General features: G+C 39.3%; 1 protein-coding gene across 1 annotated transcript; it reads left to right on the plus strand.

Annotated features, from left to right (window-relative positions):
• The first annotated feature begins 8982 nt into the window (after nucleotides 1–8982).
• On the plus strand, nucleotides 8983–15797 carry LOC125900502 (photoreceptor-specific nuclear receptor-like). Its single transcript, XM_049595544.1, has 8 exons — nucleotides 8983–9491; nucleotides 10121–10271; nucleotides 10869–10972; nucleotides 11864–12163; nucleotides 12979–13157; nucleotides 13528–13768; nucleotides 14105–14210; nucleotides 15313–15797. Exons 1-8 carry the CDS (start codon nucleotides 9401–9403, stop codon nucleotides 15443–15445), a joined length of 1305 nt encoding a protein of 434 aa, XP_049451501.1. The 5' UTR covers nucleotides 8983–9400; the 3' UTR covers nucleotides 15446–15797.
• Nucleotides 15798–16194: the final 397 nt, after the last annotated feature.

A 16194-nucleotide genomic window follows, 5' to 3' on the forward strand; every position in this document is an offset into this window, starting at 1 on the left:
CACAACACACAAACATGTTTGTTGGTCTGATATATTTAAAAACTTAAAAAACTTAAAAATTCAAAGAACATTGTATTAGATTTTGGTGTGACTGGCATCTATAATCAGTAGTTTTATAATATGCTGTATACTCTACAATGTAGTGAAGGAAGGACGTACTAATACCAAACTGTAAAAATATTGAAAGTTAGGAACATGTAGGCCTAACTGATGAATTAAAAGTACTCAGTGCAGGAAAATGTCCCCTGTGACTGTTTAAATATTCTACATGATATCATTAGATTATTATTACTCACGCAGTAAAGGAACAGTGTAGATGCATTTAGTGGCATCTAACAGTGAGGATTGCAGATTGCAACCAGCTGAAACTTCTCCCATGCGCAAAGAAACTCCCAATTAGGATTCCTTGTTCAGGAGGCTTTTAACCAAGAGCTGAATTATTCACAGGAGGTCTCTTTCCCTCTAAAACAACTGGACCAGGTGATTGAAAACAGTAAAAAACACTAAATAAAGCAGTGGCGTGTTACAAATCAGTGTCTCTTCGATGGTGTTCAGCATGATGCAAACTAGCCCAGTACTTGCTAATATGTGGTCACCTTTTTTCTCTGATTATATAAGATCCAGACGTTCAGGAGCTGAATTATCCTCAGAGGTCTCCTCCTTTATTAAACAAATGGACTTGGTAATTAAACTAATAAAATCACTGAATAGAGCAGTTTAATGTTTCCCAACACTGTTTGGCTTGCAGAGGAGTAGCTCACTACAAACAACATGAAGACACGAATGGCCCCGTCTAAAGTCAGTGTTTGGTTCATCCCTTCTAGGCTACATGATGGTGCAAAATGACAGCCTTGATAGACAAAGACCCGTTCCTATGTCCTGATTTTGACCTATTAACTAATGATTATTTTTCTGTCACAACTACCAACACCTTCACTATGTTTGTTTTATCCAACCAACAGTCCAAATCAATTACTTTCAAGGAAAAGCAACAAATATACAGAAGCTGGAACCACAAAATATTTTTAAATGAAAAAGGACTTGATCAAATTATTATATTTTTCTTGTTTTTTTATGCAAAAGACTCTTGTCACCAAAGCTGTCACATACATCTAGTGAAGTAAAAAGTAAAATATTAAATTGTAGTAATTGGCATGAGGTTAAAATGCTCAAGTCCAGTACAAGTACCATAAACTTAGTACTTGAGTGAATGTACGTAGTTGCATTCCACCTGAACACATCTGTAAAATGTAAAAATGTAAATCAAAAAAATCTGGAGTCAGAAAATCAAACCTTTGACAAACATAACAAACAAAGAGAAGCCGCAGCTTTATAAGATGTAGGAGGTGGATGAGATGGAGGTTCGTGTCATCATAGACTTGTATGAAGCCCAGCAGAGACTCATTAACATTATTACATAACACAGCTCCTCTAATCATTCTTTGAATCCTAATATAAGGCTGCTCCCATGCTAATCTATTTGTCTTGGCATAATCTATGGCCTGCTCATGTAAGCAAGTCTTCACCTAAAACTTGATGGTGTCACAGTGTACTGCAGCTTATTATTATTATGTAAACCGTCATAATGCCGCGATTGGCCCGGCCAGCCGGCTGCAGCCGGTCATCTCAGCGGCAGAGTCATCTTCTAAACATAGAGAGCAGATCTGATCTGCAGCTCAGCGCCAACACACACCCCTGCAGCAGGTGTCACGTTTATACAACACAGGTCGCATTAATGCAGTAAACAAATGCTTGTTTGTCTGTTGTCTTGACAGATATAGTGCTCAGAGTATGCCTTTCACTTTTTATGTCTTTTATTCTTCTCCCTTGGAGGACATATCTGCTTCCTAATAACCTACAAAAGTAACATGTCTGTGATTTGCAGAAATGTATAATGCCAACATTTTTCTTGGTCTGTAAGGTCGCTGAGCCAGCTGAAGACTGATTATCAACACTAGAGGATGCAAACTACTCACCTGTGAAGATTTAAAAGCTGCAGAATGACAAATATTCCCAAATGTTTAGATTCCCCATCCTCCTTTAATCATTATTATTATTATTTTTGTAATTTTGACTGTGGTTAATATTTGAGTTTGCAAACCTTAACCCTGACCCCTTTTTGCATATCTCACATTATTTGAGTGGATAATACATGCGATTTCAATAAATAATAAAGCAATAATGCCATCACTCATGAGGTCCTTTTGCTCATAAGATATTTAAAGGCACCACCAGCACATTATAAGTAAATTAAAACTGCATAATACATGAAGAAGAGATGAGTCGGACACCGGTCGATTAAGTGGTTCTGGTCTAAATGTTGTTTAACTCTTGACAAGAAGACAATATTGGTCAGAGACAGTCTGGTGGCACTGCAGTCCATTTTTATTCCACTGTGATATATTATCATCATAAGCATAGAGTTAAAACACAACCACAGGTCACTCTGGTACTTTTTTTTTTTTTTTTTACATTACAGTAAAATAAATCCTTTGAGGCCCAGACACTCCAGACAGACTTTAAAGAGCTAGTGGCGACAAAGGCGTCTCGACCAAAAAGTTGCACTTAAACACACTGCAAAAACTACAGAACAATTACAATTACAAACCATTTCAGCTGAAGAACTCAGTGCCTAAAAAACAATCTTACCTTATTTAGCTACTTTGTTTGTATCTCACATCCTCTTGACTTCAGCCATTTGTTTACTTTCCTCACTTCATTCACTGAGGGACCGCACCATCCTTGATGCCAATTCAGTGCTCATGCTGAATGAGCTGAAAAAAAAAGCTGTCAAGTGCCAACTAGGGCCAGTGGAGCAGGACACACCGCAAAAACTATGGCAACAGATGCCCGTCGATGGCCCAACACTGACCAACATTTTTGATCACTGGCTTGGTTTGTCAGGGCACTTAGAAGTCCAGTTTGGTTTTCATACGGCAAATAAGGTTGAAACTGAAAATGGTTACTCCAGGACCTTGATAATATACATACACAAATAATATAAATACAGCATAAAAACATTGTTGTCTTGGTGCATTAAAAGATCTGTATATGGTATATACTCCACAAACTGATGTATGTTGTTAAATGTTGTGCAAGTTTTAAGCAATGTTTTGCAAAATAAAATGTAAATTAGAGCATGTTTTCATCAGTTACCTTTATGTAAATATATTCAAGAGGACACAATTACAATATCAGTGGGGCACAGGTAACTCTAATACATCACAGTATTTCCTCAGTTTCCCAAAAACAGGAAAAAGACAGAACTCTGGAGGTAAAAAAAAAAAAAAAAAGCAGAAGAATCTCCTCATGTGTTGATGTTTACAGTCGAAGAGCTGAGCAGGTATCACAGTGGACACATTATGTAGCCAATCAACAGCAAGCGATTCCACTTGTACAACACCTGTGTGTGTTTCAGTGCAGGTGTAGCAAATCCATCTCCTCTTATGATATTATGGCATCATGTTCATGCTGCTTCCTATCTACAATGGCATTTGTGTTTCTGAAATTAATTCATCTGTCTTCTAATCTCTCAAGACAAATTCTGCAATTTACATAGTAGAATCTGTTGGCAGCCCTGTGTGAAAGACGACTTGGGGGGGGGGGGCCTTGAGTTTGAACATGGTGTGCTTTAGCCAATCACAATGGAGGGGGCGTGGCCGAGACGTGCAGGTGTCCCCAGGAAATGTGTACCTACAGAAACAGCAAGCTCCGCGTCCATAGCGACTGCTCCACCCAAAACACCATCTCGTCAACGTGATTTTTTTTTTTTTTTTTCCAGTGGCTGTCTTTGTTACAACATGATTGAGCTAACTGGAGTAATTTCATGTCGTATCCGTAACAGATGATGTCCTGATGTTAGCTTTGCTGCTGCTGTTAGCTGTCCCTGTCAGCTGCAGCCACCGATGCTTTCTAGACATCGTGATTTCCCATAACTGAATAAATACATATACATAGCAGCACAAAACTGCTTTGCTAGCTCAATCATGTTGGAACTAAGATATCTGCTGGAAAAAATATTTTATTCACGGACCATTTATTGAGTTATTACCTTATTTTTATACAGTCTATGGTTTTTACAGACACCGCTAACGGCTAACGTTAACAGCTAACGGTTAGCCCAGCTAATCAACGATAACCATGTTATTAATTACAAAACGTGCACATAGAAATAGTAACGTTTGTTCAATCATTGTGTTTATAGATTTAACAAACATCAGATTAGTCTACATGGTGATATAGTGACGTGAAAACTGTGATATATAGCTAAACTCTGCTGGTTTTCTACCCTAAGTAGCCTACTTGTAAACAACACGCGATTCTCTGGGGGCACCGCCGGAAGTGAAGGGCGTGAGCGATCGCCGAGGCCCCTGCACTTCCGTTAGTCGAAAATCTCTGGGCTGTGCCTCCAGAGTTAAAGGAAGAAAAGAAAAATTTTTTTGTTTTTTTTTACCGATGGATTTCCAGATTGTCTGTCTTCTGATTGCCATGTTGTTGTCAGTTGCTATGGTGACAGAAAGGAGGGTGAGCTTTAAAAAGGACCCATTCTAGACTCAAATGTGGGACACTGAGATAACATACACTGCCGACCCCTCCACTCTTTTTTTATTCTTTAGTTTGTATAGGCTATTGTAATAACTTTTAAATTGAAACTTTTTTTTAAATGTGCGTACCTTATGTATTTCCTGACTGTTTATAGAAACATTACTGACTCATATCCACATCAGTAATCAATGTGTAATTGGGTGAATCCAAGAAACACTCTGATCTCAGAAGACTAATTAACTGTTAAATCTTACAAAGGTCAACAGTGTGTTGGCCAAGGATGAAGAGAGTAGCCACCATATGGCTAAAGATGCCCACAAGAAGTGTGTCTTTGCTGCTCTTTTAATCTTTTGAGCTAATTGTGTGTCTTCCCCCCGCCTGTCTTCTGGTACCCAGGCAGACAAAATGTGGTCAAACTCTAATCTACTTAACTGCTTTCCACTTTGTTTTTCCAATTACGGTCGAGCCTTGTTATTGCGGAGCTGGAAGTCGCTGACATCGACATTATATTTTGCCCTCCGTGCAAATTTTCTACTCAGAGTTAAGCAGTTATGAAATGGTTCAAGACAGTTGTTTTAATTTTTTGTAATACACAGATACAAAATAGTCATTTAAGTTAATCAACATTGTGTTGTATCAGCTGCACAAATGAACTTTTTTTTTTAAAGATAAAGGATCAGATGACTGTGCAATATGTCGCTCGCAGTCAGGATTTAACCAGGATTAAAAAAATACTGAGGTCATGAGTTCAAATCCCCCTCTGCACCACCCCACCCCTCAAAAGAAACTTTGAATAGTCAATGAGGAAAAGTCATGAGATTTTTTAATATTTTGTTTTTTTTTTAATTCAAAAAGAATTTTCTTGTCAAATTGTGTTTTATATGAATGCAGATGTTTCATTTTTCTCAGTCGTGGTGGAGACAAAAATATGACTCCAAATGAACATGAACCCTCATCAACTATTACATTCAGCACACAAGCACGACCAAATAAAGTGCCTTGGGACCCACAAATAAACCACTGTAAGAAACAACCAAAATGTTAATTTATCTATTTACAAAACAATTTGAGTTATGTAATGAATATCATCTGAGAAATAAATAAACAGATTGTTATTTTAGGATACAGTTAGTTATTTTTAAACATCATCTTACCTTAGTAGGAAGAGCAGTATTGTAGGTTGTAATGTGTGATACTTTAATCAGGACCCATGACAAACATGAACCCAATAATCCATCTATTGACACTAGATGTGGTGGAGGTGGGTGGATGTGGATACTTTGGACTGGGGGCCATCGGGACCCCAATACATTGGTACAGTAGTACTTCTAAAAAGCACTAATCAGTCCCTGTGGTTCAAACCCAGAGTTTGCTTGTTCTTCCCGTGTCAGCGTGGGTTTTCTCTGGGTACTCCAGCTTCCTCCCACAGTCCAAAGACATGCAGGTTAACTGGTGACTCTAAATTGTCCGTAGGTGTGAATGTGAGTGTGAATGGTTGTCTGTCTCTATGTGTCAGCCCTGTGATAGTCTGGTGACCTGTCCAGCGTGTACCCTGCCTCTCACCCAATGTCAGCTACAGGCTCCAGCCCCTCAGTGACCGCCAACAGGATAAGCGGTTACAGAAAAAAATTAAAATTGATTCTTTCAGCATGTGTACCTGATGTGGATGCAACAGTTTCTGTCATGGTGATTTGTCTTGTCTGTTGTCAACACATTTCAGTCATTCTTTGTGTGTGTTTATGAAGGAAAAAAGTTTCTACTACAATGTTGCATTGTCCCCGCTTGCATGCAGAACAACAGGGAACTGCCTTGCTCAGTCTTTAGCTGTAAATTTTATCAATAAATGTGAGATGTTTGTGTCACACATGTCTGCATCTTTACAACCAGAAACAAGGAAGAGAGTTTGGTGGCATTATGTGGGGGGACTGCTATGATTGGTGAAACTCACAGGAAACTACGATGACTGGTCAAATTTGCGTAAAAGTTGCAGTGATTGGACAAAATTTCAAGGTCGTGTAAAATTCACGGACTCTGGTTGAGTTTGCGTTAACTGTTGCATTTGGAGCATTGCAACATCCTGAGGAGGCTGACAAATTAAAACTGAGACAGAAAACAATGACATGAAGTCACTAGGGAGCAGGGCCGGCTTAAGGCATTGGCAATATAGGCGGTCGCCTAGGGCGCCACATTGTCTGGTGGGCGCTGGGAAAAAAATGAAATAAAAAATAATGATAATAAAAATTCGCCAGTAGGCGCCCATCTTATTTTTTTCTGGAGGTAACAAATAAACAAATACAGAAAAAAATAGAAAGAGAGAAAGCAAGCAAGCAAGAAAGAAAGAAATACACTTTGCACCCCTGTTCCTCAAAATTTTTCATCTGCCCTGCCTCTGCACCTGTACTGTGTGCACTGAGAGTGGGGTCTGTGTCAAAATCTGGTCAAGATAGGCAGATATTTACGTTTTACCTGCATTTCATAATAATGAAAAGGTCCAAGCCTTCAGGTGCGGGAGGAGGAGGAAAAGAAAGTCCGATATAGAGGTACGTTGTCTGTCTTACGTTATCTTTAAAATGCCGCTCTGTGTGTAACGTCGTTAGATGTTTCATTTGTTGCAGCTAGCTAGCTAAGTAGCAATAAAGCCAATGCTACATAATAATGCTACGATAGCTGCTGGACTCAGAAAATGTTACAGATTGAAGGATATGAGACTAAATGGCAAGCCAAGAGCTAGCTATCTGGATAACTGCTCCTTCTTGGGCTGAAATTTCGCTGACAAATATCAGTGATAATGGCTAACACGAACTTATCCACAAAAACAGATTTCTGGACTGGCTTGCACCAGAGATGTGAGCGCCACTTGGCATCGTAGCACATTGTAGTAAGCTCAATTGATATTGAAATATATCAATGAATTAGGTCTACACTGGATTACTGGGTTGCAAATTGGCTAATAGCCTATTAGCCATTGGGCTAAATAAAAATGCTGTTTTACTACATTTTTTATGATTTACACCTACCCTAGCAGCACTTTTTGTCTTGAAACCATTGTGGTCCCTGATGTTTGTGTCACCAGTACTGGTGGGGTAATGTGGTTTTGGGGGGGGGTACCAAATCTCAATCTCTCATGGGGCACCAAAATGGCTAGGGCTGGCCCTGCTAGGGAGAAACTGATAGACAAAATTACAGAAATTGGAAAGACTGAATAAAGCCCCTGTATGATATGAAGAAAGTTTACCTCTGGTGTCTGTGTGTACCCAGTCTGTAGGATGAGTGCTGTGTGTCTGCTGGATGCAGCTTTCTAAGGCAATGATTTGTCAGATGTTTCAGCTTGTTCCTCTGTGAAAACTAATGAGTGCTCATTTGTCCAATCTAAGATTGGTCATGAACACAGTTATTAGCAGGCACAAACAGTAAACAGAAAAACAAACAAACAACAGTCCAAATGCCAGCGCACAGATGTCAGGAACATGGCAGCTTGTGCCCTCGACAGATTAAGATCATTCACTTGAACCGCTCAACTGTGGCAAGAAACAAATGATAACATGTTCAGAAAGTTAAAAGATGTGAAACTGTCATTAACAAGAGAAACATTTCTGCTTTCACAGCGATCCCACAAGACTTGATTTTTTACAGTCCAGTATTTTTAATGCCTTGTTTGTCTTTGTTTTGAGGCCTTTCTTGTCTTAATCACAGCAAGTGCTTTTCATTTTGCCCCAGATTGTCTGGCACTTTGGTAAACAACAAGTTAATTACATTTAAATATGATTACAAGGCTGCTTGTTTCAAACTCTCTGGTCCTTGGCAGCTCTGGTCCTCCAGTCTCCTGTTAGCTGCAGCTAAACACTGATTCTGGCTCCTTAATAATAAATGGGAGACCTTCATGAATGTGCTAAATTAGTGTCGCCTAAAACATCAGCCATTCAAAACTCTATTATTCCCTCTGTGACCTTTTTCTTCTGGCAGCCAGAGGGAAGCGGATGATCTCTAGTTTGTCAAAAAAGAGTGAAATGGGAGTTAATAGGCAGCTCCTCAGCAAACACTGGGGTCATTATGAATGGGAGGCAATCGCACAGATCAAATATACAGCAGGGGGAAATGGAGCTGGAATTCAGAGGCAAAACAAGGAGGGGAAATACAAATTGAAGAGGCTGGTAAATATAATAATGTGCGCCTCATGTAATCAAATGCAGATACCGAAGAGGAGCGTTGACTGATGGATGCCCTCGTGGACAGAGGAGACACGAGGAGACGGAGCTGCATGGGAACTGGTCTAAAGTTACAGCTCTTCTCCCATCAGAGAGTTTTAGGAGTCGTCACTGTTGCTGTTTTTCGTCTGTTTTTGTTTGCAGACATGATGAAGATCTAAGCAGCACCAATGTTCGGGCAATGTGACTGATTGATCCAGTAGATGAACAGTAAAGATTAAGAGGATGACAAATAAGCATGCTGCTTACACAGCGCGTGGGGCTAATCCTCCCCCTCCACCCCCCTCCTGGGCTCCCTTTTGAGGAGCTGCCACCGAGGAGCACCCACAGACAGTGACGGACCCTGACGTCCAGAGGGAGGACACACAACCTGTTGACGTGCAACAAGTGTGAGCTCGAGCTCATGGCAGGACCCCAGCCCATCTGCAGCTCCACACAGTAGAGGCTCAAACCACCATCTGCCCACTTGGGACCACAGGAGGCCTGACAGATACATATCTCATATTCTAATTGTTTTTGGTGACAAGGAACCCAAAAGGAACTTTTTGTGTTTGGATCCTGGAAATTGTATCTTGAGATTAGACAAACTCCAGAGAAGAGGACTAAAGTTTCTTATCTCCATTCACAACACTTGGAGAAGACATTTTGTAATGGAGGATCACTTGTTGAAGATCCCCATGATGTCGTCTGCTTCCCCCAGTGAGTCCTCGGGGAGCGGCGGGACAGACGACAGCAGAGGAGGTAAGAGTTACACATGACCACCAGGAGAAACAGGTGTCCATGGAGCCTGAAAGAGGCAAACTTGACCTTTGATAAAATAAAAAAGTACACTTATGGAGGTTTTTAAAATACAACATTTTAAATTTTAATTTTTCTTTTTGAGATCCTCAGATTTGACTAAAGTTTTTGTGCCTTTTGTCTGTTTAAATATTCAATCATCTCTTTAATTTAACTTTCTTTAACACCACACAAGCATCAAGTAAAACTGAAAGATTATGAATATGCACAGAAATCCATTTTTAGTGTGAATTTCTTACATAAAGAACATACATCTTACATATACTTAATTAAAGTAGAATGAGGCCAAAATAAACATGTATTATGCAACTATCTGAGTTTATGTATAATTAATGGGTTTATTTGGATTAATATCAGTATCCCTGCATCGTTTATGTTAGCTGTTAATCTGCCTCCAGCCATTTTATTGTTTTAATTTCAGAATCATCCACTAAATGAGATTTTCAGGCCTAAACAGCTGTTGCAGTAGACTGAGCTGACAGTACAGATGGCAGGCACATGTATGAAACAATACTAGAGCACATGAATGGCACTAACCGACGGGCCCTGTGTGACTGTGTTTTGACTCACAGCCAAGAGTCCACCCCCGGGCAAAGCTCTGAGCCCGGCTCTGGTCTGCAAAGTGTGCGGAGACACCAGCAGCGGGAAGCACTACGGCATCTATGCCTGCAACGGCTGCAGCGGGTTCTTCAAACGCAGCGTGAGGAGGAGGCTCATTTACAGGCAAGAGAAAGCTTCAACTCTGGATAAAAACTGGGGTTCAGCATCTGATTTTGTCCTTTAATCTAACTTCAGATATCATGATTAAATATGTCCCCTACCCTATATTAAAACAAGTTTTTACACGAGGTGCATTATGGGAGGTTAGCATCCTTCTCAGCACTTTATCTAAAACATTCTCATGGCCATGTTTTTTAAGAGCAAAACGTACAAATGTGTATTTTTTGTCACAGAAACAAAATATACTGAGACTGAAAATATACAGTTATTTCACTATAATATCACTGAGCATACAGTATTGATGTAAATACACTTTTTAAAGTGGAGTTGAACATCAATAACTTTAATGAAAGCTTTGTTTAATGTCTTTGTATTTCAAAACCTGTGATTTATTTTGAGGTAAAAAATGAGCTACACTACCTTAGACCACAACAAGTTTTTTAAATTTAGGTTAGAATAAAAGTGTTGGTCATGGCAAACAGGTGGCTTTTTATGTATGAATTTCAGAAAAATTCCACCATAAATTTGTGTTTTTTAATTGTCACATGCAGTTAGTTTTGAGTAGACTCTCCCTTTAACATTTTGGCTGTGGGTTAACAGGTGCCAGGCCGGTACAGGCATGTGTCCAGTGGACAAAGCTCATCGCAACCAGTGCCAGGCGTGTCGGCTGAAGAAGTGTTTGCAGGCGGGCATGAATAAGGACGGTAAGTTCCGTAGTTCTTTTATTTGTTCACCTTATAAAACAAGACAAAAAACAAATACAATAACAGAAGTAAATGCACAGGTGGGATAAAAAAAGGAACCCAGAGAAAATTGTCATTTAAGGCAACTGCTAACCACCAATTTATTTAACAGACATAAATATTTTTTTTATTTTATTATTTTATTTATTCTAATTATCTTATATATTTTATTAGTTTTAATTTAATTTAAATTATTTAATTTATTTTATTATTTTTAATATAATTTAATTTTGATTTTTATCTTTAAAAAAAAAACAATTTCCAAACAAGAAATATTACAGATTAAAAACAAAAACACACACAAAAAAAGAAAGATTGCATCAGATTGTTTTTAAAAATCAAAAATGAGACGTGACTGCAGATTCAATGTCACTGCACCTCTATGTCTAAATTGATAACTGGTTAACGCTATATTTGTGGAACTGCTTATATTAAAGGTCAACGATGATGTGATAAAAATGGATCTGGGGCCTATTAACAAAAAACAAATCCAAGAAAATGGAAGGAAATTGTTTAGAAATTGAAATACAAAAGTATCTACTGAGGTTTATTGATGTGAAATATGATAAATAACTCCACAGTTTGAAATAATGGGGCAGTGTTTGCATTCCAGCTAGAGTTGGTGACCATTAAAACAATTTGGTCTTTTATTTTTAATAAAAAGGTGGAATAGAGACTAGTTTTATTTGTGCTTTTTCATACTATATTATGTTAAGTGAACTTAAAATGTAAAAAATACATCATATAATGTTAGAAACATTCACTGTTAGAGATTCAAATGTGACACTGTGAGGTCAAAATGAAAACTACAGATGTACCTCATCATTATTTCCCTCCTCTTCCTCCCTGCAGCAGTGCAGAACGAGCGACAGCCCCGCAGCACAGCTCAGGTCCGCCTGGACTCCATCGACGTGGACCCTGAGAAGGAGCACCTGGCCACCACACGGGAGCCCACCTCCTCTTCCTCCTCCTCCTCCTCCTCCTCTTCTTCCTCTTCCTCCTCCTCTGTCATCACGTGGCCCCACATCACCTCCTCCATGGCTATCACCTCCTCTGTCGCCCCCCAGCGCTGCATCAGTCCCCAGAACAACCACCGCTTCATGGCCAGCCTCATGACGGCCGAGACCTGCGCCAAGCTGGAGCCTGAGGACGGTGAGGAGGAGGAGGAGGAGGAGGAGGAGGAGGAGGAGGAGGGTTTGAGATTTAAGATCAGATTAGACAAAGGGGTTGCTTTAATTTGATTATAGCTGTGATTCAGAAACAGAAACAGTTTTTATATGGAATATCATTTCATATAAGAAGGCTAAAATTCATCAGTGTTAGCATGAAGTTGGAATTTCAACATGCCTACCATAAGAACAAATTAAAAGCCTAGGACATACTTGGATATAATGTGGCCTGTGGTCCGATGGCAGCCCTCAGAAACAATTCTTGTGGCCCCTGAACATGACATGAAATGCATTCATTTAGTCCATTTCAATACTTTCACTTTCAATACCTTACATTTAATACACTATTCGACCATAACTTGAAACTGCGCCCCATTAACAAGCATCCGCCAGGTTAGAGATGACAACCTCTAGGAAGCTTCTGGTTACATGGCACATTGAAGCATATCAATGCTAACGCTGTAAGCTAATGTTAGCCATTGTGGTGGAGGACTCAGTCATCAAAATTTTGAGAGCCCCTGCTTTGTGGGTCTTAATCACTGAATTAATGCAGGTAATAGTTGTCATTGTGTTTTAGAGTGTCTGAAGAATCCCATAAATCCATTCCAATCAATCGTACAATACAATGATAAAACAATAAATACAACCAAAATATGAAATAATATGCTGGTGACAACTTATGTAGCAAGCCAATATTAGCATGCTAACAAGCTAACAGGCTAAAGCCAAAATGCTAACATAGATACATAAACCAGGTCCAGTTCTGCACAAGCTTAACCTCATCTTTTTTGTTTTCAGTTGACGAGAACATTGATGTCACGAGCAACGAGCCAGAGCGAGTGTCCTCAGAATACCACATGGCTCTGTACCCGTCCAGCTCTGAAAACGTGTATGAGACCTCGGCGAGGCTGCTCTTCATGTCAGTGAAGTGGGCCAAGAACCTGCCTGTGTTTTCCAACCTGCCCTTCAGAGACCAGGTGAGATTCAACTTTGACACAGTCTACATTTTTTTTTTATTTATTCATATTTTGTATTTTCTATGAAGTTACACAAAGCTATACAAAAAGAAACTTGAGAGAAGTTTTAATTTGGCACCTGTTTAGTTTCATTGTTCTTTGTTGTCTTTTGATGAAAACTATATTAGTCTAGTTCTACTCAACAAAAAATTAAAACGATTTGATAATTTATTTTAGAAATTATATATTATCATTTATCAACCAGTTATGTGTCGGCAGGAATGGTCCTCCATATACCACATTTGTACCTACCTGACTAAACAGAAAATTTAAAAACAAATCTATTTCCTTTACAGTTTTATCTTTATGCCTCTTGTCCGTGTCCCCCCAGGTGATCCTGCTGGAGGAGGCGTGGAGCGAGCTCTTCCTGCTCTGTGCCATCCAGTGGTCTCTACCTCTGGACAGCTGCCCGCTCCTCTCTCTGCCAGACCTCTGCCCTGGCATGCAGGGAAAGACCAGCTACACCAGTCTGGACCTGCGCCTCCTGCAGGAGGTCTTCAGCCGTTTCAAGGCCCTCGCCGTCGATCCCACTGAGTTCGCCTGCCTCAAGGCCATCGTGCTCTTCAAGCCAGGTGAGGCTAACTGAAATCTGACAGGCTGGCAGATTGGCTTTAGGCTCCTCAGTATTTCAGTTTCCTCCTGACCTTTCCTCCAGCACCGTTGTTTATCAGAATTTCTGTTACATTTTGTATGTTCTATGAGCTTCTTTCTAGAAGATAATTTTGCTCTCAGGCTAATAAATCATTTTGACTTCTTTAGACATAAATAATTCAGCTGTAAATATGAATGAGTGTAATCATGCACGGAGAGTGGCACCAGCTCATATTACCCAGCTACTTATTCAGTAATTTCTAAAAGTATTTGTCTGAATTTGTGTGACTCATGTTGGTGTTTCCTCTCCTCCACAGAGACTCGTGGGTTAAAAGATCCAGAACAAGTGGAGAACCTGCAGGATCAGTCTCAGGTGATGCTGGGGCAGCACATCCGATCACACTACCCCAGTCAACCAGCAAGGTGTGTTACCTGTCTTACAACATCAGCGCCTCATACTATATAAAAAAAATCACCTTTAAATACTTTTACACTGTTAAATCTTATTTATTTGTGGTCTTTTCTATGTTGCAAGCCAAGAGTTTATTTGTTGTTGGAAATGAACTTTTAGCTGAATAATCCATCTGCCTACTCTACTTGGTATTTAGGTTAAAGGTATACTATGCAGGATTGTTGGTTACTGTTCATGCTCACAAGTGAAAGTAAAAGCCAATCCCAGATTCACTCTCATTTGATGTTTTGCCTGGAGATCTTTGTGTTTTCGATTGCCGTGTGTCTCCTGGATGCGTGCTGCTTACAGCCTGGCACCTGGTCGCTTCCTATTTTAAAAGCCTCCATCTCACCTGAGCGCTGTGGGGGTGCACGCCCATAAAAGTCTCAAACACAGACGATAAGCAGAAAATGTATAGTAGGTCACAAGTGATGATTAAGAGGGATTACTTCATATGAGTCTATACTTTTTTAAAAAATCATGCATAGTATAACTTTAATGATACTCATTTATTAGCAACCTTTAAAGAGGAGCCTCTTTTGTTAGATTCATTGTCTATTTTCTTTAACTGTTACAGTGAAAACTAGTTTTTGTGTTTCCTCTTCTACAAGAAATTTCTCACTTTATTATTTTTTTTGAAGGTCTCACTTTTTAATATGTGAGTTATTTAGTGGATTAATAAGAAAGCTCCACTGAGCAACATTTAGAATCAGACATCAGAACTGTGGGCTTGAATCAGATTTATGTCACAAAAATCAGGATTTGACCTCACTAACTAGAGTGGAGACTCGAAATTAAGTGGACCAATAGTAATTACTCAACTTTGTGGAAGGCAAGCCTCACGTTGCCTCACTGTAGCTTTGATAAAGAATAGACTTGTTTGTTTGAATTTATTAGTCTCAAGTATTCTGAAAACAGCATTAAAAAATGTTTAAATTTTAAATGTTCAAATGTCATTTTAAAGGTCAGCATTAAGACCTGACGTTGACTTGTAACTTGCTTATTAAGACTTGTGTCTGAGGTTGCTCTCGGATGCAGAAGTTGATTACATTTTCATTTCTTGTCTTTATTCAGGTTTGGAAAGCTGCTTCTTCTTCTCCCCTCTCTGCGTTTTGTGAACTCGGAGCGGATAGAGCTGCTGTTCTTCCACAGGACCATCGGAAACACTCCCATGGAGAAACTGTTGTGTGACATGTTCAAAAACTAAAACCATTACCCATAAACCTGTGCAGTCACCTATGACCTCCAGGTGTGGAGGGGTGATGTTCGACAGATACTTGCTTTGTATTTCTGTATACATATCAGAGATTCTGCGTGCTGTTATTTTTTTAAAGGCCACTTTATTGTTTGTTTGTTGTTTCCACATCAGGTCATTCTGAGAATTAAAATGCAATCCAGTTCTTATCATCATGCTCGCTGTCTGTATCATACTTAGACTTTGATTTATGTCTGAAGTGACTCATTATCACATCTCATCCTCTAGTGTTTCATTATTTCTGTGTTTTTTGTGACATTTACCATCAGACCTTTATTTGTTTGGTGATAGATGGGCTGTATATCCATGCTGTCATACTGTGACTGTTACATTCATGTTGTCATGCCTCCATAAAGTTAAAAAACAAAAACTTGACAGTGGTTTTTGATTCTGTTTTTACCACTTCACACACTTCACTTCACTTCTTAGCCTTTAGATTTTCACTTATAAAAGGAAAAAGTTCCTTGTATGTGACGTAAAGATACAACATTAGAAAAAAGAAAATATCTATATATTATTATATTGTATCAGCTGCAGGATGGAGGTGTTTATTGAAACCTGAACCCTCCGTGACACAGAATCAATCAAGCAGCGCCCTCTTCTGTCTAGTTTAACACACACACACACACACACACACACACACACACACACACACACACACACACACACACACACACTAAACATAACCCTTAAGCATAAAA

Source organism: Epinephelus fuscoguttatus, linkage group LG2 (genome assembly GCF_011397635.1).
Source record: "Epinephelus fuscoguttatus linkage group LG2, E.fuscoguttatus.final_Chr_v1".
Taxonomy (NCBI): Eukaryota; Metazoa; Chordata; class Actinopteri; order Perciformes; family Serranidae; genus Epinephelus; species Epinephelus fuscoguttatus.